General features: G+C 40.2%; 1 protein-coding gene across 1 annotated transcript in view; it reads left to right on the top strand.

Annotated features, from left to right (window-relative positions):
* The first annotated feature begins 262 nt into the window (after window positions 1-262).
* grin3a (glutamate receptor, ionotropic, N-methyl-D-aspartate 3A) overlaps window positions 263-23,400 on the top strand; it is a 54,947-nt gene continuing 31,809 nt past the window's right edge. The window contains exons 1-2 of the mRNA XM_044174918.1: window positions 263-1,677; window positions 12,027-12,772. Coding sequence (XP_044030853.1) covers window positions 913-1,677; window positions 12,027-12,772 — 1,511 coding nt within the window. The 5' untranslated portion in view covers window positions 263-912. The remainder of the gene's footprint in view (window positions 1,678-12,026; window positions 12,773-23,400) is intronic.

Here is a 23,400-nt window from a genome sequence, read left to right as displayed (position 1 = left end):
CTATCTATCTATCTATCTATCTATCTATCTATCTATCTATCTATCTATCTATCTGTATCTTTACTCTTTATTTATTTGGTTGTGTCTTTGTTTATTTTGCATTATGCAACTTATTCATTCATACCCTATGCCCCCCTGACACTGGCACGGACTTTAAGGGGATAGGCTGGGGGTAAAGTGAGGACGGGGTTAAATCTCATTGGAACACGTGCGCAGAGGACCGCGCTCTCGTGCCGGAGGTCTCGCCGGTACAAGTGTTTGTACAGAGGTTGACTCGAGCCAAGCAGCGCGCGCGCTCTGAAAAGCTTCTTCTCGGGTGTTTAGGGGAAAAATTTTTTTTTTTCTTTTTTCAGCTTGAGTACCGAAGTACCGAGACGAAGTAATGTTGTCTTGGCTCCAGCGCTCTGGATCATAATGGGATAATTTTGCTTCGAAGCCATCAAGCCATCAGATTTTTTCCAGTGGTGGATTTCACAGTTTTGGAATGTGTTTGATGCGCATTAACCTTTTTTTCTCGACATCTCCTCCTCTGGGCTTGCCTACACATTCTGCTTCATATTTCTTTTCTGCCTCTGGAATATGTGGCGATTTCACCGTTTTATTCAACGACCTGTTTAGTGATCAAAAGGATTGAATGATGAAAATCTTTTGAGATGAAAAACAGCACTTTTGGGGAGATTTTTTTGCTTGTGCGCAGCTCGTGTCCAATCTCGCGCCTCAGCAGCCTGTTGTCTGTGCCCCTGGAGAAACGCACAACTTTGTCGAGAGCTGGAGCTGGAGCTGGGGCTGCAGCTGGTCTGAGCGGCGCGCCAGGGCCACACGCAGGGGGCCAGGAGGGGGACCAACAGAGCGGCCCCGGTGTTTCGCCGTTCTGTGGTTGGAAGGGGCATCCGGTGCAGCAGTGGAGCGCGGATGATGAAGATGGTGGTGATGATGATGATGATGAATGGCCCGGCAGCTCGAACACGCACCGGGGTCTCGCCACCATTATGTTTACTGCTGTGCGCTCTCGTCTTTCTCCCGCCGTACGCTCACTCTCACCCACAGCCGTGCCAGGTGCTGAAACGCATCGGCCACACGGTTCGGGTCGGGGCTCTGCAAGTTCAGCCTCGCTTGCTCTCCGCCACCGCCGGCAGCGGATCTGAGGACTGGGACGCCGATCGTGGTTTAATAGGGAACGGAGAGCGGCGGACGGAGTTGGAAAAGCAGGTTAAAACAAGTGCCAGTGCGCCTGGATACGGAAGCCTCAGGACTAGAGGCACCGTTAATAGCCAACGGGGTGCCAGCAGGAGTAAGAGCCAGGCACGGCAGCGGGAGGAGAGCACCTCGAGGGAGAACCGCGTGTTCGCACCCCGAGACTCGGTCCTGCTCGCGGTCGAGGCTCTCAACCGGGCCGGTTTGCTGCCATACAATTTATCCCTGGAGGTTGTCATGGCCGTTGGGTCCGGACTCGGCGAGCTGCCCGCGTTCTCCTCCTCCTCTGCGGGCAGCCCCGAGAACGAAGACCCACTGTCCTTCGTGGAGAGCGTGTGTCACACCGTGGTCGTGCAGGGGGTATCCGCCATTATAGCCTTTCCACAGAACCGGGACGAGTTCGTCAAATTGGAGTTCGTTTCTCTTGCGCTTCATGTGCCAGTAGTCAGCGTTGTGCAGAGAGAGTTTACGCGCCACAGTGAGGTAAAAAAAAAAAAAGATAGTTATTCCTAACTTACATCTGAACTGCTGTTAACTGTTGATTACTGCACTTCGCCATACAGCTGCAGTGGACCGTGTCTGTACAGGTGTAACAGATGATGTTCACTTGTCACAATCCGTGTTATTCTTTATATAACATAAATCCAGCAACCTATTTGGACACAAAGCAGTTCAATTCACACACTAATACATTTATCTCGTTTTAAGACGTGAGTAAAATGAGTTCATGTGGAATCACCAAGTGCCATCACGGGCTGCATATGAGACAGAGACACTTCCTCCTATCGTTGTTGGCCTTTTCCCTCTCCTCCTCACTGTGAATTGGCCATTCTTTCAGATGGACAGAACATTTTCTTTTCTTTTCTTGTTCAGTATTGATTTCACCAGTCTAAATGGCCCAAATTCAGCTAAAGTGGCGACACAATTTGTGACACAAGCTGATGTTCTTGATTTTCACATAAATCATCAAATTGGGAAGTCAGAGACAAGCTGCAATTGCTTCAAATTGAGACAAAATTAAGGAACAGGAGAGAGCACAGGCAGGCTCTGTCCATGGTGCTGAAATCTACAGTGTGTCTATGCAGAAAAGAAGGAGGAGAAGGCATTCTTTATTCTTTTATAGACACAGTGATTGAAGGCTATGTGCACCCAGCAGCACATGCCCTGAGGTGTATATGCATAAACAAATGCTTTCCTGGTATTCAGCATTTCACTGTGTGTATATAAAGCAGACATTCATCACCATGGAGAGAGAGAGCACAACAGTATATAGTGTAGTAAAATAACTTGGAATTGTAACTTCATTTTGACGTGTGTGTGAATTCATCTCAATAGTAGCTTCTTAAGCTTCTTTAGCTCAAGTTGTGCTGACATTTACAGTATTAATCTTCCTTTCCTTACAACAAAGATATGATAAACTCGCCTTCCTCAGTCCATCCACTAATAATTATCAGACACATATATAATAATTATACTTTATGTTGAGATGTGAATCAGAAGGCTAATTCAAATGACCCAAGCTTGTGGTGAGCAGCACCATCAATCTAAAGTCAAACCTCGGACTAGATTCCGGCCTATACTATTAATTCTGTACAAGAAAAATCAATTTATGCAGAGCAGCTCCATAAGCAAGAGTAAGTTGGATAACACTTTTGGCATTTGTCCTGCCAGAGGTGAATGCACACTGTATAACGTCAACCATACAGAAAATTTCAAAGGCGTTTTGCTGCTTTTACAATAAGGTCAAAATGATTCTTCCCCATCTGTTCTCTAACTTACTTTGCTATAGCTTTGGCTAGACTACAGTATATGTGAAGTTCTTATTACTAAACAATATACCCTCTTGGCAGGAAAACATCATTGTAGAAACTCAACCATTAACTATAATATAGTCTTTAAACCAATGGCCAATATATTTTTACTACCATGTTGTGTTTGAATCATGGGCTTTCAATCATACTGTAAAAGTAAGCATCACTTTTTGACAAATGGTGACATTCCATTTGTTATTAACTCTTTAATGACTCAATATGTCACTTGCCTCTCTGTTGCTTATTCAGCTGTTAGTGTAAAATCAACCTTGACGGTTGGTAGGAGACGGGACCTGAGCTTAGTCACGTTCACAAACTGAAAAGCTACTTTTGTTCCAAATACACCAATTGAAGATTATCAGCTGAAATGAGAGCAAGAGAGAGAAAATTAGATAAAAGTGTAAACATTCTAAATGAATCACTGGGATAATTCATCAATAACCATTCTCTGGAGAAGACACCTGCTGAGAGTATTTGTGAGTGTGTGTGTGTGTGTGTGTGTGTGTGTGTGTGTGTGTTTCATGTTCTTATGTCCTGGTGGGGACTTTAACCTGAATGCACACTAACCCATGGGGACTTGTGTCACCGTCTGAACATAAATTGAGGTAGAGACTGCTTTTTTGAGGGTTAAGAATTGGTTTTAGGGTTTACAATTAGGTTAGGGTTAGGGTAAGGGGCTAGGAAAAGCATTATGTCAATGACTGTCCCCCACAGGGATAGTGAAACAAACAAGTGTGTGTGTCTGTGTGTGTGTGTGTGTGTGTGAGAGAGAGAGAGAGAGAGAGAAAGAGAGTGTGGCTGTTTATTTGTGTGTACAGGTAGAAATCTCTCTCACAAGTACAAGTAGACACACCCACACAGACACATACACAAAATGATTTAGTATAACTATACACTGGAAACCTCTTTAATTAGGTGGCACTAACAGGGCAGTTACTGCATATTAATGAGTACCGACTAGCAGTTAGAGTGTGTGTGTTTGACTTTCCACACAAAACCGTCCTGGGAGGGGCAAAGAGCATCATTGTTTTTTTCAACACACACACAGACACACACATCTGAACTATTAGTTAGACTGAAAGGCTCTGGGATACTTGCCACCTACTGAACTATAGTAATGTGCTTGTGCGTGTGTGTGTGTGTGTGTGTGTGTGTGTGTGTGTGTGTGTGTGTGTGTTTCCAGGGTAATATATCATTTCCTGCTCTGAGCACAAGGAAGCATTTTGCTGTAAGGAGTCAGCAGGTGTTTAAAGTCCAAACTGGTTGTTAAAAGTGAAATAACAGTTGTCGGTAAAGCAGACAAACTGACAAAGATTGAAGGAAGGATGGATGAATGGGTGGATAGATGGTTGTTTGGATGGATGGAAGGATGAACAGGCAGAAAAATTGACTAGAAAATAGACAGCCATACAAACAGATTGTGCAGTGCTAGTGTATGAAAAATGGTTTAACTCCCCTCTGACTCAGTCTAGTTTTGCTAGCAAATCCAAACTGAAGGCTGACAGCAATTTCTCTGAAACAAAATTTTCAAAATGTGAAAACTTTTTGAATGGCTGTCGAGAGGATCTCATTAGTGTTTATTTTGTGACCTTCTTTTGACTATTGTCTTATTTTATCCCATTAAAGTTTGTAATTAAGGTTGAACAAAGTTAATTGTTAAAAATGGTATAATATAATGAATCAGCGAGCTGAACTGGAGATTATGGACCAAAGGATAAAGTAACCTCAGAGTAAAGATGGATTGGCAGTAGGTGGTGAGGGGTTTTGGAAGCAGCACAGAGTTGAAAATTTAGAATAAAAGGCATGAGACTGATAAACTCCTGGTGAAAGGAAACTCCCTGGGAAAGACCTGATAGAAGGACCTAGTTTTAAAGTGGTAATCCATCCCATGCTGGCCCACAACACTAGAGCTTGTGGAAAATTAAGATACAGCATCTTCACTGAGTGCTTGAAGCATTTATGCAAATATCTGTTGCTACTTAATCCAGTTATTTTCAAATGTATACTCTTTGCATTAAATTGTGTTGCCGATATTCCCATTATGTCGAAGGGCATATGTACAGAACTATTTGTGGAACATGTAGATGTGCAATGTTTATTATACAGATAGAGGCATGTGGTATACACCATGTTACCAGTTCATTGGGTACAACTGTAAAGAAGGGCATAGGTTACTTAAACCTACTTACCCTACTTAAAATCATGTTTAGTTTCCTTGATAGAGATGATAGACAATCTTGTATTTACATGTTTAATACAAGGAACTCTTTACTGCTTTATTTTATACAGATAAAGCAAAATATTAAAAACAGCATTAAAACGTGCAAATAGTTAAAAATCAAAAGATAAAACAGAATATAAAAACAAAAATTTAAATATTTGAATAGGCATTCAATTCAATTCAATTTTATTTATATAGCGCTAATTCATAACAAAAGTTATCTCATTGCGCTTTTCCTATAGAGCAGGTCTAGACCGTACTCTTTATAATATTAATTACAGAGACCCAACAAATCCCACCATGAGCAAGCATTTGGCGACAGTGGCAAGAAAAAACTTCCTTTTAACAAGAGACTTTTGAGAGAGAGAGAGAGAGAGAGAGAGAGAGGGGAGGGGTTTGAGGGAAGGGGATAGGGTTAGGGAGGCACAATGCAAAGACCACGTAGAATTAATTTTTTTTATATATAGTAGAATAGTAATTATAGTGTTAATATGAATAAATTAGTAATAATAGGAATGACAGCTATAGCAAGAATAATGCCAGCATCAGTAACAGAGCCAATAACAACAACTGCAGTAGCAGTTGTTGAGCAGGAACACGGGGGCAGCAGGTGGCCCACAACCACAGACCCAGGCCCCGCAGCTCCGGAGGCAGAAATACCTGCTGAAAGCGACAGAAGGAGAGAGGAGAGAAACGAGAAAGCACATAACTATGGGAGAGAGAAGATGTTGAGTTAGTAACATGCAGTAATGGGATAAAAATGCATGCAGATGGAGAGGGAGAGAAGGAGAGAGGAAAGATGCGCATCATGTGAAGTCTCCCGGCAGCATAACTAAGAGATGGTTCAGGACTCACCCAAGCCAGCCCTAACTATAAGTTTTATCAAAGAGGAAAGTCTTAAGCCTACTCTTAAATGTGGAGATGGTGTCTGCCTCCCAAACCCAAACTGGGACCTGATTCCACAGAAGAGGAGCTTGATAACTGAAGGCTCTGGCTCCCATTCTACTTCTGGAGACTCTAGGAACCACAAGTAACCCTGCATCCTGGGAGCGCAGTGTTCTAGTCGGGTAATATGGTATTATGAGATCTTTAGGATACGATGGTGCCTGACCATTAAGAGCTTTGTAGGTGAGGAGAAGTATTTTAAATTCTATTCTAAATTTTACAGGGAGCCAGTGCAGAGAAGCTAATACTGGAGAGATATGATCTCTTTTCCTAGTTTTTGTCAGTACACGTGCCGCAGCATTCTGGATCAACTGGAGAGTCTTAAGGGACTTATTCGGGCAGCCGGATAATAAGGAATTGCAGTAGTCCAGCCTAGAAGTAACAAATCCATGCACTAATTTTTCGGCATCATTTTGAGACAGGATGTGCCTGATTTTTTCAATATTACATATGTGAAAAAAGGCAGTCCTTGAAATTTGTTTCATGTGGGAGTTAAAGGATAAATCCTGATCAAAGATAACTCAGAGTTTCCTTACGGTGCTGCTGGAGGCCAGGTCTAGAGTAACTATATCTTTGGATAATTTGTCTCGGAGGTGTTTGGGACCAAGTACAATAACTTTAGTTTTGTCAGAGTTTAACATCAGAAAGTTGCAGGTCATCCAGGTCTGGCTTGATCGATAGATATAATTGGGTATCATCTGCATAGCAATGAAAGTTTATGGAGTGCTTCCTAATAATACTGCCTAGAGGAAGCATATATAGGTTGAATAGAATCGGTCCAAGCACAAAACCTTGTGGAACTCCGTGACTAGGCATAAAAATATTACACAAATGCCAGTCTCTACAGGTAAGTTTTTACAAGCTTTTTAAAGTGAGGTACTGACTCAGCTGATCTGATGTTGAGGGGGAGTTTGTTCCACAGCGTTGGAGCTAAAACAGTAAAAGCATGATCCTCATTGGTTTTGAGTCTGGACCGTGGAACTTTTAACAGTATTTGATTTTCTGATCTGAGGGATCTCGGAGCCAAGTAAGGAGTTAAAAGTTCTGAAATGTAAAACGGAGCCAGACCATGTTGGGATTTAAAAGTAATCAGTAAAATCTTAAAGTGAATTCTGTAACGGATTGGAGAGCCAGTGTAATTCAGCCAGGACTGGGGTGATGTGTTCCCTACGTCGAGTGTTTGTAAGGAGTCTTGCTGCTGCATTCTGCACTAACTGTAGACGGGAAGCTGCTGCTTCATTTAGGCAAATGAATAAGAAGTTACAGTAATATATGCGAGAGGAAATGAGGGTGTGGATAAGTTGTTCCACTTTGTTCTTGGGGAGCATTGGTTTGAGTTTGGCGATATTTCTTTTTACTGATTTATTAAGCGTCTTTTTAGAAAAATATTAACTGTACTTGCAGTTATTCTCTTCAGGCTCCATTCGGTGCCAACAACCTCCACCAACAAAATAGGGGAGTCTGTATTTAGCCTGAGAGGCAAGGCTGAGAGCAAATAAAATCTGCACACCACTCGCTGCTTCACCTGCTGCTGCTTGTTAAGCTTATTGCTCTGGGCACAAAGTAGTAAATGAAGGCGATGCGATGCGCATATCAACATTTTTATCACTCTTCTGTTCTCTCATTTGGATTTTGGCAGTTGGATAGTCAGAGAATAATGTCGAGAGAGATTTTAGCAGGATAATCAACCTGGCAGTGAGGTTGCTACCTTCGCCTGTACAATCTAATCATATACAAAAATCTTGCAATAAATCCTGCCTTTACAAAGCTTATAATGTTCTGCTTTTGTAGACAGTATCAGGCAGGCTTTGGTTAAATTCTTGAGGCTGTAGGTAGTGGTGTTGTATTGGACTGTATTCGTTTGCACAGGTGTAACTAACAACTGTACAGTTGTAAATGATGACGTAGTCTGAACATGCAAATATAAATTCAAAGAAGGTTTCACATGTTGCATATGTTTAGGAATTGGAATAGTTTGTGTTTATTCACACAGATCAGACTTTTGTGAAGCAGGACAGAATGAAGCCATTTGTTTCACAAATTACTCAAAGAAAATTGAGATTGAGTAATTAAAGAAATTACTCAATATAATATGTCAAATGGCTTTGGGTCAACTTAATCACAGTTACAAACATTACCTCACTATTGGCACTATTGAATGCCATTAAGTAGGATTTGTCGATATTATCACTATTAGCACTTTAATCTATTTTTTAATGCATCATGAAATGACAGAGTTCCAAATCACTGACAACCCAAAATAGTCTGTATCGATCCTTATAACAGCACTGATGACGATGAATAACGATCAATTATGAATAACCAACATGGGGTATTGATAGATACATCTACTTGGCATGCAGCAACTTAACATGTACTATTTTCAAAAGTAATTTAAGTAAAGTCCCTCATGTGTTTCAGGGTGTATAGATGCTTTAGCTATAGTATCACCTATAGCTATAGTATCACCACTTAGTGTGCCAGAAATCTGAGAGTGTAACTACCAGTTTTTGTTTGATTCTTTACACTTCAGGATGAGCTTAGGCTAAGGGGCAGGGGGCTTTGGGATTGAAAGAAAATAACTCAGAGAAGGTTTTTGTCATGAACATCTGTATAACTTGTGTACACAGGTACACATAGTAAGCCTGGAATTAGATGTTGGTAAATGTATTTGTAGATTACGCTGATTAGAATATTGGCGTGATTATGTCCTCAGCATGTATGCAGGGATAACAGATGAATTATAGGGCTTTGCTGATTATGGGGTGAGTTAGTGGAGGACTTTGCAACATTTGCAAGATAATGAGGTTTTTTTGCAAAATCAACAGTTCTCTGTAAATTATTGCAAGAACTGGACAGTATTCTATATGTTTACAAAAGAAAACATCTTTAATCTTGTAAAAAAAAAATACCTGAAACACATTTAAATCAGTTTTCGCACTTTCTCCACAATGAATCATCTAATCAAGAAAAGATCAATAACCAAGTCATTACTACTTTATTTGATTTGTTCACTGGCTCATGATTCTGCCAGTCCCTGCAGTTTTACCATACGTGAGTTTCCTCGCATAAAAACTCACAGCGAATATATTTTGGTTGTGTAGAAATCACAGAAAAAAATTATGATTTTTGAAGAGAGAAGAGTGATGAAAGAGAGTACAGTGACAACAGAGCTGGGATTTCCCGCTGCATCGAAAGCAGCATACCTCTGTATTTATGTAAGCAAGCAGGCAGCCGCGCTTCCTAGCAAAATTCTTCCTGTTTATTTACATGAGGAACAAAGAGAGGGGTTACAGATTTATGGTGATCACAGTGCAGAATTGTGGCAGCTGAGAATAAATCCTCCAATCCTCCTGGGTGATGAGAGGAGGTGAAAGTCTGATGCCCTGTGGACTGCATTACCATTTCTTTCCTTGACACAGGACTTCTAAATCTGAAATAAAACACGTAGTATAGCTTTTGTTGGTGCTTTTGTTGCAGGAATAATCCAGCCGTGTATGTGCAATAAGCAGATGAATAATGATTGTCTTATTTGCATGCCTATTGGGTAGAGTGAGTAATGGGATAAATGAAATTAACCAATAGGTTAATCTAATGGACTTTTAGTGCAAAGCTTGTGTAAAAGTTGTAAAGTCAATTAAGCAGAGTTGCTGAGGGCCTTATAAGTGTGTGTAGTTCTGTGTGTGTGTGTATGTGAGTGCATGCAAGCAAATGCATGACTAATTGATTGCCTGGGTGGCTGGTATGTTGTGTGCTGGGTACAGTATGCCAAAGTACACTGAAGCAGATCTGGCAGCTCATGCAGTCTGATCTGGCCTATTTAATATTATCTAAAGTATTACAGGGGTGACTGTGTCAACTCTGAAACGTATCTGCGCTGATCTTCTGGCTTACAATAATCCTGTAGGTGCAGTGCACTGTTATGTGTAGAGGACAGTAAGTTTGCACTGGTCCGATCATAATGGCACTAAGGGAGTCTGTGGAACAATGCGGTGGCTTTGCCTGTTTTAGCCAATTACCTACAAATCATCCATATTTTACTTTACTGTACTTTCTATAGCATACAATATATTTTTAAGATTAATGTCCAACCTTGCAGAAAGCTGTTTTAGTTTGTTCAAGTATGGTATGAAAATGGATGGAAACAATGCCGATGAGAGAGGTTAGAGTGAACCAAAACAATGAGCTGAAAGTTCAAGTAATAATTCTCTGTGGGTTTGTCACTATGAGTGACACCTTACACATAACGTAGTCTTTTCATCCATGGTATATACAAATATTAATTATAGTAGTGTGATATTGGGCAATATAAATAAAACTGACTTGACTTGACCTGACTTCTGAAATTGCTCCCTGCTTGTAACCTTACACAAAGATAACATTAACTGTGACCAAAAAAAAAAAATAAAGGTAATGGACTTTTCACTGTGGATTTGCTTCAAAGGTGATTAAACATACTGAAATGACGTGAAACCAACCTCTATACCACCTATATGGTCCTTTAACATAATATATTGTTGTTCTCTTCTGAAGGTGGTATTGGCCAAGTTCAATCATCACTGAGAGAAGGCCCATTTCCCAAACTACAAAGCAGGAAAACAGTCAGCCTCTTACATAACAGGACCTACAAACAATAGTTGAGATCCTGTTTATTTCAGAATTTCAACATTATGTATGATGAAAAACTGTGTAAATTATATTTGTGCTATCTATGTCTTTGGTGAAGCTACTGCAGAAATGCATTTTGGATATTTCAAAACAGAGCATATAATCGAGCTTCTCATTTTAGTATCTTTTTTGAGCATTTAGCACCGTACAGCACTATGAGACCACGCTCCTTTATCATTCCTGGTCCATGTGGAAATCATACACCATTGCCATGCTTTACACATTGATCTGTCCAGGCCTCATCGATCAACTGATGAATTTATGAATTGCAAATCTGAGGCGTGAATTCAATTACCTGGAAATGACTGAGTACAGTATTTGAAAGACCGCTTTGAAATGGGGCCCAGTTGAGTTTCTTTAGGTCTTAGGTATTGCTTAAAATATGAAGAGACTACAAATAAAAATAGATGTAGTGTATTTCTTATGATGTGAATAATGATATTCATGGAAGCAGGTAAGTGGAGGCTGAAATCCATTATATCCAGCAGACTGTGTTTGTTCTCAAGGAACAAATTGAATTCTAAGATAGAAAGTAATTCTACTGTTGGATTTATAACCTTTCTGTCTCTCTTTCTTTCTTTCCTTTTCTCTTCACTTCTCTGCTCTACTACCTCTGTTTCCCCTTCCTGGTGCCCCATCTTCCCATTTTTATCCCTCTCTAACCTTCTCCCCTCTTCCTTAACGTTACACCTCACCTCCTCCTCCGCCAATCCTTCCATTGTCCTTATTTTGCCTTTCATCCATCTCATTTCTCCCTTACTACTTCTTTGCAATCTTCACCTCATTTCAAACACCCTCCTCTAATGTTTTTCTCCTGTCTCTCTGTCCTCTTTGAAATCCAAATGACCCTTTGCCCTCCCCATCACTACTTGTTTATCACTCCCATCACCCTTACATTTATATTCCCTCTATTTCCTCCTGTTTATTTGTTTAACTGTCCTTCATCTCTGTCCCATCTCTCCAATCCCATTCCCTATGCTCTTTCCTCATATCTCTTCCATCCATTTTTCAATCTCTTAAATCATCCTCCCTCTCTCCCCTATACTCATTCAATTTTTTTCTCTGTAAATGCACCTTTTACCTCCCCTTTCCCAAATCACCTCATTTCCACATTCACCCTTCCAACATGATTCTCTTCCTTTGTGTGAACCCGTTCCCCCGTTCCCCCTTTTGCAATCTCCTCGCAGAACTCTCTCCATTTCCAAATGGCGATGCAGACCGTGGAGGCCCCACCATCCCGTCTCCTCTATTCCCTACTGATGATGAATGGCTGGTGGGACATCAGCGTTCTGCTCTGCCAGGAATGGGACATTAGTGACTTCCTTGTCCTCATCAAGAACAACACCCGCTTCCACCTGGGCACTCTTGTCAATCTGACAACTACCGCCTCAACCTCACCACCATCTTCATCTCCATTATCATACTCAGGAGTGGCATCAGGTGTCACAACAGGAGCGGAGGCGTCATCATCATTGTCGTCTTTACCTTACTTCTCCCCCGCTGCCTCATCCTCTGCTTCTTCGTCCATTTCCTCCTCTAAATCAGACCAGCAGCAAGCTATCATGCGGCAGCTTGAGGCCCTGAGAGAACCTTCATCCACAACAGGAGTGGTGACATTTGGGTGCGAGATCCGTGAGGTGCGCCGTCTGTGGACGCTGGCCACCCGGATGATGCTCCCAGAGTTTCACTGGGTTTTGGGGGACAGCCAGAATGTGGCTGAGCTGAGAACAGAGGGGTTGCCCCTGGGACTACTGGCACACGGGGTCATGGGGTCCCCTTCTCTGGATCACTACGTCCACGACTCAGTGGAGCTGGTCGCACGGGCAGTGGGCAGTGCAGCCCAACAGAATCCTGCCCTGGCACTCATACCTGGGACTACTAACTGTATGGATGTACAACAGAGCAATGCCAGCTCAGGGGAATACTTGGCAAGGTAGGGCATTATTTGGATACTTAAGTGATAATTACACCCACACATTCTTATAAAATTAAATTAAAATTTAATGCCTACAAACTCGTTGCATGTTGTGGACATGTGTTGCATGTTGTGGACATGATTAATGTGATGATTTTGTTTGTTTTGTTAGCGCTTTGTTTCAACATGACATACCATATGTGCATGTCTGTTAAAACAAATACATTAAAGTGAAGATTAGGCAACATAAACAATGTTGGAAAAGCACTGTGATAGGTTTATGGTTAAGTAGTGGTTTTGCATGGTTTAGCCAATTTTCTACTTTTCATACTTTAGATCACATCTAACCATTTTGCAAGCCATGCTGTTGTGAATTTGAATGCATTTTTTCTTTTTTCTTTCTTTAAGTTTCAATAAAAATCTATTGGAAATCTCCCTGCCATTTTTTTTTTGGCTACTTTCGGGCAGTGGAAATAGGCTGTAAACACAGCATTGCTGCAAACTTGCTAGCAAACAGTTGCCTATTTACACAGCTTGCAATGATTTTTCCTCCTTTGAAGTGCTCATGTTTAAACTTGGCAGCCCCCTCCCGGTCATATTTGCTGTTATTTATCGCCCCCCTAAACCAGCTGGCTCCTTCTTGTTGGAACTCCCTGAGTTTTTTATCCAGTCTTGTGTTAAATTATGATAGAATTCTTCTTTGTGGTGATTTTAATATTCATGTTGATGACTCCTCTAATACTCTTGCTGCTGATTTTTTAAATATCACTAACTCTTTTAACTTTCAACAACATGTGTCTGGCCAAACTCATTCCCGTGGCCACACCTTAGACCTAGTCTTTGGTCTGGGCCTGAAAACCCCATCTGTGGAAATCAGGGACATGTTTCTATCTGATCACCTATGCATTGTTTTTAACTGTGAATTAGAGGCTGCTAGCACTGTCTTATCCTGCTCTAAGTACACACGCGTCCTTAATGAGCATAGTGCCATAAAATTCTGTCCACTGTTCAATTCTCCTGGGAATGTGTTTCCTGATTCCTCCAACACCAACGATTTGGTTGATTATTTTAACTATCTGTGTTCTTCAACCTTAGATCTCATGGCTCCTCTGAAAAATAGACCAAACTCAAAGACTAGAAAATAGCCATGGTTAAATGACAGTATTTGAAGCAGTAAAAAGAAATGCAGAAGAGCAGAACGCAGATGGAAGAAATCAGGTCTCCAGGTCCACTTTGTGGCCATGAAAGAGTTACTACGCCTTTATAATAGGATGGTGAAGGATGCAAGAACATGTCATTTCTCTGCACTTATTTCTGCCCATCAGCACAACCCCAGATTCCTGCTGAGTGTGATGCTGATTGTGAAAAGTTTATTTTGCACTTTGCTGGAAAGGTGGAGTTAATAAGATCTGATATCACCCCCAATCATGCATTTTTAGATGTGGATCACCCGCTCAGGGTTTCTTTGAGCAATTTTTCTGCTGTTACACTGCCTGAACTCGCAGACATCATGTCTCTTATGAGCGTGTCCTCCAGCCATCTGGACAAAATCCCAACTAGGTTTTTATTGGAAGTTATGGATTGTATTGCGCCCCAGCTCACTGTCTACTGGCTGCGTCCCTGATTTCTTTAAAACAGCTTGTGTCCAGCCAGTCCTAAAAAAAACTGGGCTTGATCCCACCCTCCTGGATAACTATCGCCAAATCTCCAAATTGCCTTTTATTTCGAAGGTTCTCGAAAAACTTGAATCTAAGCAGCTTCTTGCTGCTGTGGAAAACAATAATACCTTTGAAAAGTTCCAATCTAGCTTTCGTCAACACCACAGCACTGAGACAGCCCTCCTCAAAGTCACCTTTTGACCTTTTAATGAATGCAGACGCAGGCATGTGTTCAATTCTTGTGCTGTTGGACTTAAATGCTGCCTTTGACACAATTGATCATGGCATTCTTTTAGATAGACTGAGGCACTGGATGGGCATATCTAGCACTGCACTATACTGGTTCTCATCTTATCTGTCCAATAGGAAATTCTGTGTCAGCATTAATAACTTCATGTCAAGTACGTGTCCTATCAAGTACGGTGTGCCTCAAGGTTCAATTCTGGGACCAATACTGTTCTCTTTGTACATGCTTCCTTTGGGTGATGTAATCCTCAGACATGGTATTTCTTTTCATTGTTATGCAGATGACAGGCAGTTGTACCTCCCTGTCAAGCCCACTGACCTTAGTACGAGTTCTCTGCAGGACTGCTTGTCTGACATAGAAAATTGGATGTCGATAAATTTTCTTCAGCTCAACTCAAATAAAACTGAAATCCTTGTTATTGGGCCCCAACACATCACTAAACAAATACTGCCATCTACTGGTAACCTGTCACAACATATCAAGCCTTTTGCAAGAAATATTGGTGTCCTATTTGATAGCAATTTATGTTTTGAGCAACATATCACTAAGCTTGTCCAATCATGTTTTTATCACCTCAGAAACATTGCAAAAATCCGATCTATTTTAAATCTTAGTGATGCAGAAACTGTTGTACATGCTTTTATCTCCTCACGCCTTGATTATTGTAATAGCCTGTTCACTTGTCTTAATCAAAAAACTTTGACACAACTGCAGACTGTACAAAACTCAGCTGCTAGACTGTTAACCAGGAAGTACAACCATACAAAACCTGTTTTAGCCTCTTTACATTGGCTCCCTGTTGGTTTTAGGATTGATTTTAAGATCTTGTTGATTACTTTTAAGGCTCTTCATGGCCCCAGATTATATTTTAGACCTTGTAATCCCTTATGAACCTTCACGTAGTTTGAGATCTTCGGGCAGGGGTCTCCTGTCTGTTCCTGAGTCCAGGATGAAAACTAAGGGGGACGGAGCTTTTGCTATCAGGGCACCGAGGCTCTGTAACAACTTGCCCGAAGAAATTAGGTTGTCTGAGTCAGTATCTTTGTTTAAGTCTTGTCTCAAAACACATATCTGAAAGCATATCCTGATTTTACCTGAACTGGCTGTTTATTTTATTGCTTTTGTGTATTTATCTCGTCATTCACTGTGGTATTTTATTTCTCTTGTTGTGAAACACTTTGTACTTTGTTTTGATAAGTGCTCTATAAATAAAGTTTTATTTATTTATTATTATCATTATCCAGACACAGAGCAACATTATCATTCATTTGGAGTTGTGTTTCTGGCCACCTGGCAAGTGTAAGTCCAATATTTACTCTCTTTTTAGTTCTGTTTCAGCCCGTTCTCATTCCCAGGGCATCATATAGCGACGTTTTGTCACACCCCTTGGCATTGTATACAGACGCACAAGGTACCCTTTAGCGTTTATGTTTTAAGTTACGTCATGTGACTTATGTCACTTATGTCACGTGACTTACAGGGGCGTGACAAAACGATGGTATATGTCGTCTTGGGAATGAGAAAGGGTTGTCTGTTTTGGTTTCCACCAACTCCTGAGGGAAATATCTGGCTCTTTAGTGGGTAAATGCTAAATGTAAGCTACTAGCCAATTTTGTCTGCTGTGTGATATTGGCTGGGGAGCATACAATGGGTTTTTAAAGCTATTTTGCTGAAAACAGCTGCCTGCTGCATTTGAAAACAATGCTGATGAGAGCTGTGAGAGTGAACCAAAACACTAAAGTTGCAAGCCGGAAAACTGTGAGCTGAAAGAGGCTATCAAAGCTCCATCTAACTGAGGGGAACTGCAGAGTCAGGCGATAATTCTCTGTGCGTTTTTCACTACGAGCGACCCCTTTCACATACAAATACTCATATGATCCATTGTTAATATAAAAATATTGATTATAGCCGCTTTAAAATAAATAGTATGAAATACACTGTACATCTAAAACTGTATAGCCTGCATTGGTATGCAGTGTAGATAAGATAAAATAGATAAGGTGCTGAAATGTAACACACCAGTATAGTCCTTTTAAGGCAAAATATTTGTTTTTCTTTGTGGTCAGTATTAAATCAAAAAACCATAACCCCCACTGTAACAAGTTGGAAATGGAACCTGGGTTATCTTCACCTAACAGCCCTCATTGAACTTCCCACCCCACACACCCTCTCTCCCTCCTGTGCTGTTTACGAATGCTGTTCTGCTTCATGTTTCTACTTTGTCTCCTATATGTCCTTTTGTTGTGGGACAATGTACTTTTCTCACATTGTGCAGAATGTTTGCTCACAGTCCAGCTGCAATGTCAATCTGGAATTCACCACAGAAACACACATTCATACACATCTGCATGGGCGCATGCCTGCACAAGCACGCAGCATATTTGAACGCACACTATATACACTCAATAACTGCAGCAGTGTGGTAAAATGATTACCGGTGATGAATTGCATTTTGCAGCAGTGCTGTAATCTGAAGCTAGGCCACTCTACTTTATACTGCTGGGATATGAGTGATAGAGAGTGTGTGATCACACACTCCATTACAATATGTTTGACCTTTCCTACTGAGATTCTCCTCAAAACATCCTGAATCAGCAGAAAGAGCCTCTCAAGAAGATAATTATTTGAACTTGATGAGCTTGCAGGGGCTGGAGGAGATTTGTGATTGTGTTTACATTTCTTTGGTTTATTTTAAGCTGCTTGTAAAAGTGTTGATTAGTCTGTCAGTGTTTTACATATCACAGAACAAAGAACACTTGTCTAGGACCTTTTACCAGGTTTATAAGAGCCGTTAACCCTGTGAAGGCAGGGGATTTACCCGAAGAGGTTAGTTTCCCATGTTGGATACTGGGTCTAAGCCAAGCTGTTACACACACCTGGGATTTGGAAAAGACTCAGGGAAATATGTAGGTATTAAATAGCAATATATGATATACTATAACCAGCAGTGGATGCTGGGGTAAAGGAAAGGATGTATGTTTGTATGTATTCTGCAAAGACAGGCTGTTCTCCCAGAAATATTATTCCTTTTTTTGTAATTCAGTTTTTGTAAAGCTTGGATCACATTCATGCTACAGGGATTAATAGATGTTGAATTATTGTTCTTTTTCCAATTTCTGTATGTCTCTCTAGGTTATCAAGATTGGCAATAAATTGAATCAGGGTCATGATCATCTATTCCTAGTCTATTATTATAGTGTGTGCAGTGCAATTTTATTGGTTTCCTTTTCCTTTTCTTTTTGAAATGATCTTGAACCTGATTGTGGAGGCAGGGTAGTTTAGTAGTCAGATACATTGATTCACCTGTATCTTTTTTCACCTGTATCACAGAGTGAGTGCAAGGAGGTTTAACACTGTTTCTTGTGCTTACCAAGAGGCTAAGCAGTATTTTTGCTGTCTCACAGTTTTCCTTCTTACATCTTGCTGGTAACCAATGACTTTTTTTCCCCTCCTGCCTTCTGCATCATCAATGTAGCCATGGGTTTTTCTACCTTACTCTACGTCATGTCCATTGTTTTCTACTAAGCACATGCCATTTGTCAGCAAGCAGTACAGACAGACATAGACTAAACATTCAGACTTTTTCATTAAGTCGTAATATTCCACACAATGGCTCAAGGGCTCAAGGGTTGTAGACAGCCTGAGGGAGATTGAGCTATATAAACGAGTGAGGGTGTGGCGAAAGGTTGATTTGACTGTCCTCAAGTTCTGCAGAGGAAGAAGCTGATACTTGCACATGAAAGTTGCTGAAAGTCAGACTATATATATTTAGAAAGCAATTTTGATTTATTTTGCTTCAGGGCTGTTGGACATTTAGACCCTGGAGAAGTGCTTAGACACATTAAAGTTTGATATTATTCTTTAATAATGTTGTTTTTACTAAGTCCAAGTTTAGCTGGGGATCTGGTGATGAGAATGAGGTGAGGAAATTAGGATTAGATTTTAGAAAGGTTATAAATACCTACAGGCCAATATCATTTTAATCTTAACAATATTTAAGCTTAAAAGCATGTTTTTCTTGCATATATACTACACATGTTGTATAATAAAAGGGTATTAACATAAGTTAGAATGATCAAAAAGGGGGTGATGTAAGAAGAAAAAAGCAGTGTGCAACAACACATACATTTGTCCTATACTGTACTGTAACACACAGATAATGGCCTAAGGTATATGGCATGCGTTAGAATTTATGCTAAGAGGGATTTCGCCATGACAACCAAAAGTATCATAGGGAAGACTTGATACTACAACAAGTTTGGCATTAGTTCTGTGAAAAGAGAAGGAAGTGGAGGAGGTAAAAGGAGGAGCTGACAAATGTTTGCCTTCAAACAAAGCAGCTAAAAAAGGTGGCAGCAAGAACAGGCCACAGTTGTTCAGTGCAGTTTGTCACTGCCCCGCAGTCCTGTTCTGGTGCACCAGCACTTATAGGTGCTCTGGTGGAGAAGAGTGTACGAATGGAGTGAATTACTGTGAGATACATTGACTTCAAAATCTCCACCTGTTACCAGCAAATTGCCATGGCAGCACAGTGCTGCCGCAACAAAGAAAATCACTGAACTAATTAGACACAGCAATTAGAAAATCATCAATCAACCAGCCTCCTGCTCAGTGGTTATGTGACTTTTATTGTCGTGCCTGTTGTATTTACAGAAACTGAAATTTCCTTTTGCAGGTCTTGTTAACAGTCTCACCAAGATTAAGCTGATTTAAAACAATGACGTACTGTCACACAGAATGGATGTTTTTCAAACGCTGATGATGACAAGTTTATACCTCTGCCCTCTTTAGTGATAATCAACTTTTATTCAAAAGACTTTCTAAAAACCTATTGTGTTAGAAAATAAATGTATCTTTCATGTTATTAGTAGACTTTTAAGGAAGTGGAAGCGTGAAAAGACTGAAAAAAAGACCATTTGAAGCCACCATTAAGAGCTTATTTTACAATTTTGAAGTGAAATAGGCCATCTTTAAAAACGCCCCCTTTGTGACTTTTTCTAGATTAGTTTCTGTAAAAAGCACTGGTATTACACTGCAAAAAACAAGTTGGTTAGGCATGCTACTGTTACTTTTCAGTTAAGAGCTTGTTGGCCCTCTTTGACACCAGTGGTCTCCACCGTTTTGGTTCTGTCCCCTGAAAATGAAGCAATGACAATGGCCTGTTTTCACAGGTTGCATATGTCTACATGTTGTGATCAGCTCAAAGAAAAAATGTCCCCTTCTCAAAATGATTAGGTCAAGTTTATTTACAGATAGTTTTTTTCTTTCCTACGTAGTTAATCATCAAAAGATTTCTCTTGCCAACCTGTGGGTTCCCGACCCCCACATTAGGAACCTTTGTGTTACACCCTTCAAATCCATAGGCTTTTTTAGTATTAAACCTGCTGTCGTTTTCAGTCATTTTAGACATTTCTGTTGCAGTGAGGGGACTTCCTTTGGTTTTGTGTTAGAACTCTGGTGTCAGGTGCTTGGTGGATGAGCTGACCTGGAAGGAAACGGGTGTCACCACAATAGTGTTGAAGCCAGAAAGCATGTGACAGATGAGCAACAGAGAGGCTGTAGTGGTTCTCAAGCTGGACATTTAAACCCTCCTGGGAATCTCTTGCATGATTTTCATGGACTTATGGTGGCAGCAGGTTCGCTGGCCAAGCAATCAACCAGTCAGAAGGGGAAATAGCTGATGACATATAGAGGTGTTTGTCATCAGACAACTCTAGTTTCATAGAGGATTACGGCAGGTGAGGCATTGCAGAAACCACCGGCTAGATGCTAAACCAGTTTCAGTGTGAAGTTAGGAGCCAGATGTTTTAAAGACACAGAGACCATTTTACACGCCTTCATCTCATCACGCCTACATTACTGTAACAGCCTTTTTACTTGCGTAAACCAAAAATCTATTGATTAACTCTGGACTTTCCAGAACTCAGCTGCCAGGCTTTTAACCAGAACCAAGAAACATGATCACATCACTCCTGTTTTAGCCTCTTTACACTGGCGCCCAGTATGTTTTTAAGGCTCTTCATGGCCTCTCTCCCTGCTATATCTCTGACCTTAGAACTGTACACACGGTGTGTACTTTGAGATCCTCGGGCAGAGGTCTTTTGTCTGTCCCAGAGGCCCAGCTGAACACTAAAGGGGACAGAGCGTTTGCAGTCAGGGCCCCGAGGCTCTGGAACAGCCTGCCCGAGGAAATTGTTTAGGCTGAGTCAGTGATCTCTTTTAAGTCCCTTCTTAAAGCATACTTTTATCTGAGAGCCTCTCCTGTTTTTACTGGAGGTTTAATTTTCTTTGAACTGTCTTTTATTTCCTTAAAACATGTTCTTGTTCTTATCTGTTCTCTTTTAAAACCAGATGGTTTTTATGACTTTTATTTTTGTTGCCTTTGTGAAGCACTTTGTAATGTGGATTTTGAAAAGTGCTCTATAAACAAAGATTATTATTATTATTATTATTATTATTATTATTATTATTATTAGATGTTAGCACGATGAGAAACCTCCAGGCAATTAACGGTTGCTTGAAAAAGCTTTATTTTACTCCATTTGAATGGCAATAAAACACATTAACAAAGTAAAGTCTTAAATGCACAAAAAGATTTAAAAATGCAGATTTATGCAAATAAGAAAAGTAGTCAAACAAATAAAGCCACAAAAAATAAAAAAGCAACAAAGATTATAGATCAAGGTGTAACTAATTTGTACAACAGAATCCACATCACAAATGCACAAAGATAGGTGACAAGTTGAAGAGCAAAAACATGACTACAATAACATTTGGCCAGATATTTACCCAGATGTTTTCCTCCAGGCTAAGTGATAAAACTAGAGAGCAGGTGCCAGTTAAGGGACTTCCACAGCGATGCTGAATATGTAATGGATGAGGGGATTACTGGGGAACTTCAAATACAAATTGAGGTTAAATTAAGTGTTTTATCCTCATTAGTTAAAAAGCATGTGAGCCCTCCTTATAAAAATATACTAGTAAAATATACTAGTAGGTTTACTCTACAGTCCAACTTGCACTGATGCTAGTGTTTGGTGGTATTTTTTCACCATACAGTGAGTGAGAAATAATAACTAGCTCACTGCAGAAGTTGAACTCACCAACTGTACATGTTTTTCATTGGTTTCTTTTTCAAAATTGCCAAACTGTTGCTTCTTGCTGTAGTTTTAAACTGCCGGTATGATAACGTGTCAGGTGTCGCTTTAATAAAATCATTCCAAATGCATTTTCCATTTTATGTGAAGAAATTGTGAACTTTTCATAAATGAACTGTGTGGGAATGACATTAGCATGACATGCATGTGCGCATGTATGAACGTATATATGTAAGTAGGCACAGAACTCTCAACTGAAATTGCTTCTGGGAAAGGAGAGCTAATTAGCCAGTTGTGGTGTAATGTTTGGCTGGTGTGTAAACCTGGCCTGAGTGTATGGAAGTTGGATTCTTTCAAATCCCAATTGAAAATGGTTTGACAGGAATCTTGCCAATTCTTACCACTGAAGAAAATTTAAAATGTCCCCAGATCAATTTTCTTTAGAATATTTAGAATATTTATGGACGAAATATACTGACATAAATAATGTAAGGTATGAATGAAACATGAAACAAGAATAATCTAATTTAGAAAGACTAGCATCCCATTATGAGAAATCAAATGATTAATTATTCTTTATTTCAAATAGGGTTAATCAGTTACCGCTGGCTTTTCTGCTTGGATAGCTGATTTATTTGTTATTACTTTCATTCTCATCTGTCTCTCCATCTGGTTTCTCAGGCTTCGGTCCAAGAAGGATAAGAAAGGGTCAGGCTATACCATGGATAAACTCTTCATCCTGAAGGTCACACCCCAGATCTTTTTTTTTCTATTCATCATTGGGTTCCATTTGCTGAGCACACTTAAGAGCTGCGCTTTCTGGTCAATCATTTAGTTGGTCCTGTGGGAAAATCCTTTCAAAGCACATCACTTGGCATTTATGAAATAGCCCAAAAGATACACTGGAGTATACTGTACATAGTGCAGCACAGCACTCTGTGTCTTACTATGTGCGAAGACTATTTCCTCTCAACCCTGTCTCCTAGAAATTACATTAACATACTACAAATTTGCATTCATCAGGCAAAAAATTTCAAAATCTGTTTTACGCAAAGGAATATAAAAATCTAACAGCTCAGAAAGGCTCTAAAATATTAAAACATTGTTGTTGTTTCATCCAACATTTTAGCTGTCATAGAGTGATAATTACAGCCTCTAGGAGCCAGGATTATCGTGTTTCTATTACTACCTAATTGACACTTTGCTAAGACCAGCCCCCCTTAGTTACTGTTTCTACGCTTGTCAAGCTTTCTGTTCTGGCATGGCACAGTTTGCAATGGTTCTTTGATTTCAGACAGAGGTAGACAAATGCAGACTTCTCATTTGGAGATGACAAACGTTAATTTTGTCAGTTGAAATAACAGCAGAATTTATCAGCTGTAGCTAGCTAACTAATTGAACTAACGTTAGACATTTTAATGTTTCCAGCTGACTTGTTTCAGACCCTGTAAAGGGTTTTTATATATGCACTTGACTATCTACAGTATATGATCTCATGCAAAAAAACTGAGGCTAAAGCTACATGTTCCAGGCAAAAATTCAATATCCTCGCAAGTTAATGAAGACAGAAGAAATAAATAAAGAAACAGCGTTGTTCTTGGATTGCAATGTAGAGTTAAGGAAAAATGTAAGATAAAACTGTTA

This window comes from Siniperca chuatsi, linkage group LG18 (assembly GCF_020085105.1).
Source record: "Siniperca chuatsi isolate FFG_IHB_CAS linkage group LG18, ASM2008510v1, whole genome shotgun sequence".
Lineage (NCBI taxonomy): Eukaryota > Metazoa > Chordata > Actinopteri > Centrarchiformes > Sinipercidae > Siniperca > Siniperca chuatsi.
The sequence above is the reverse complement of the archived record's forward strand: the minus strand, read 5'-3'. Positions and strand labels throughout refer to the sequence as shown.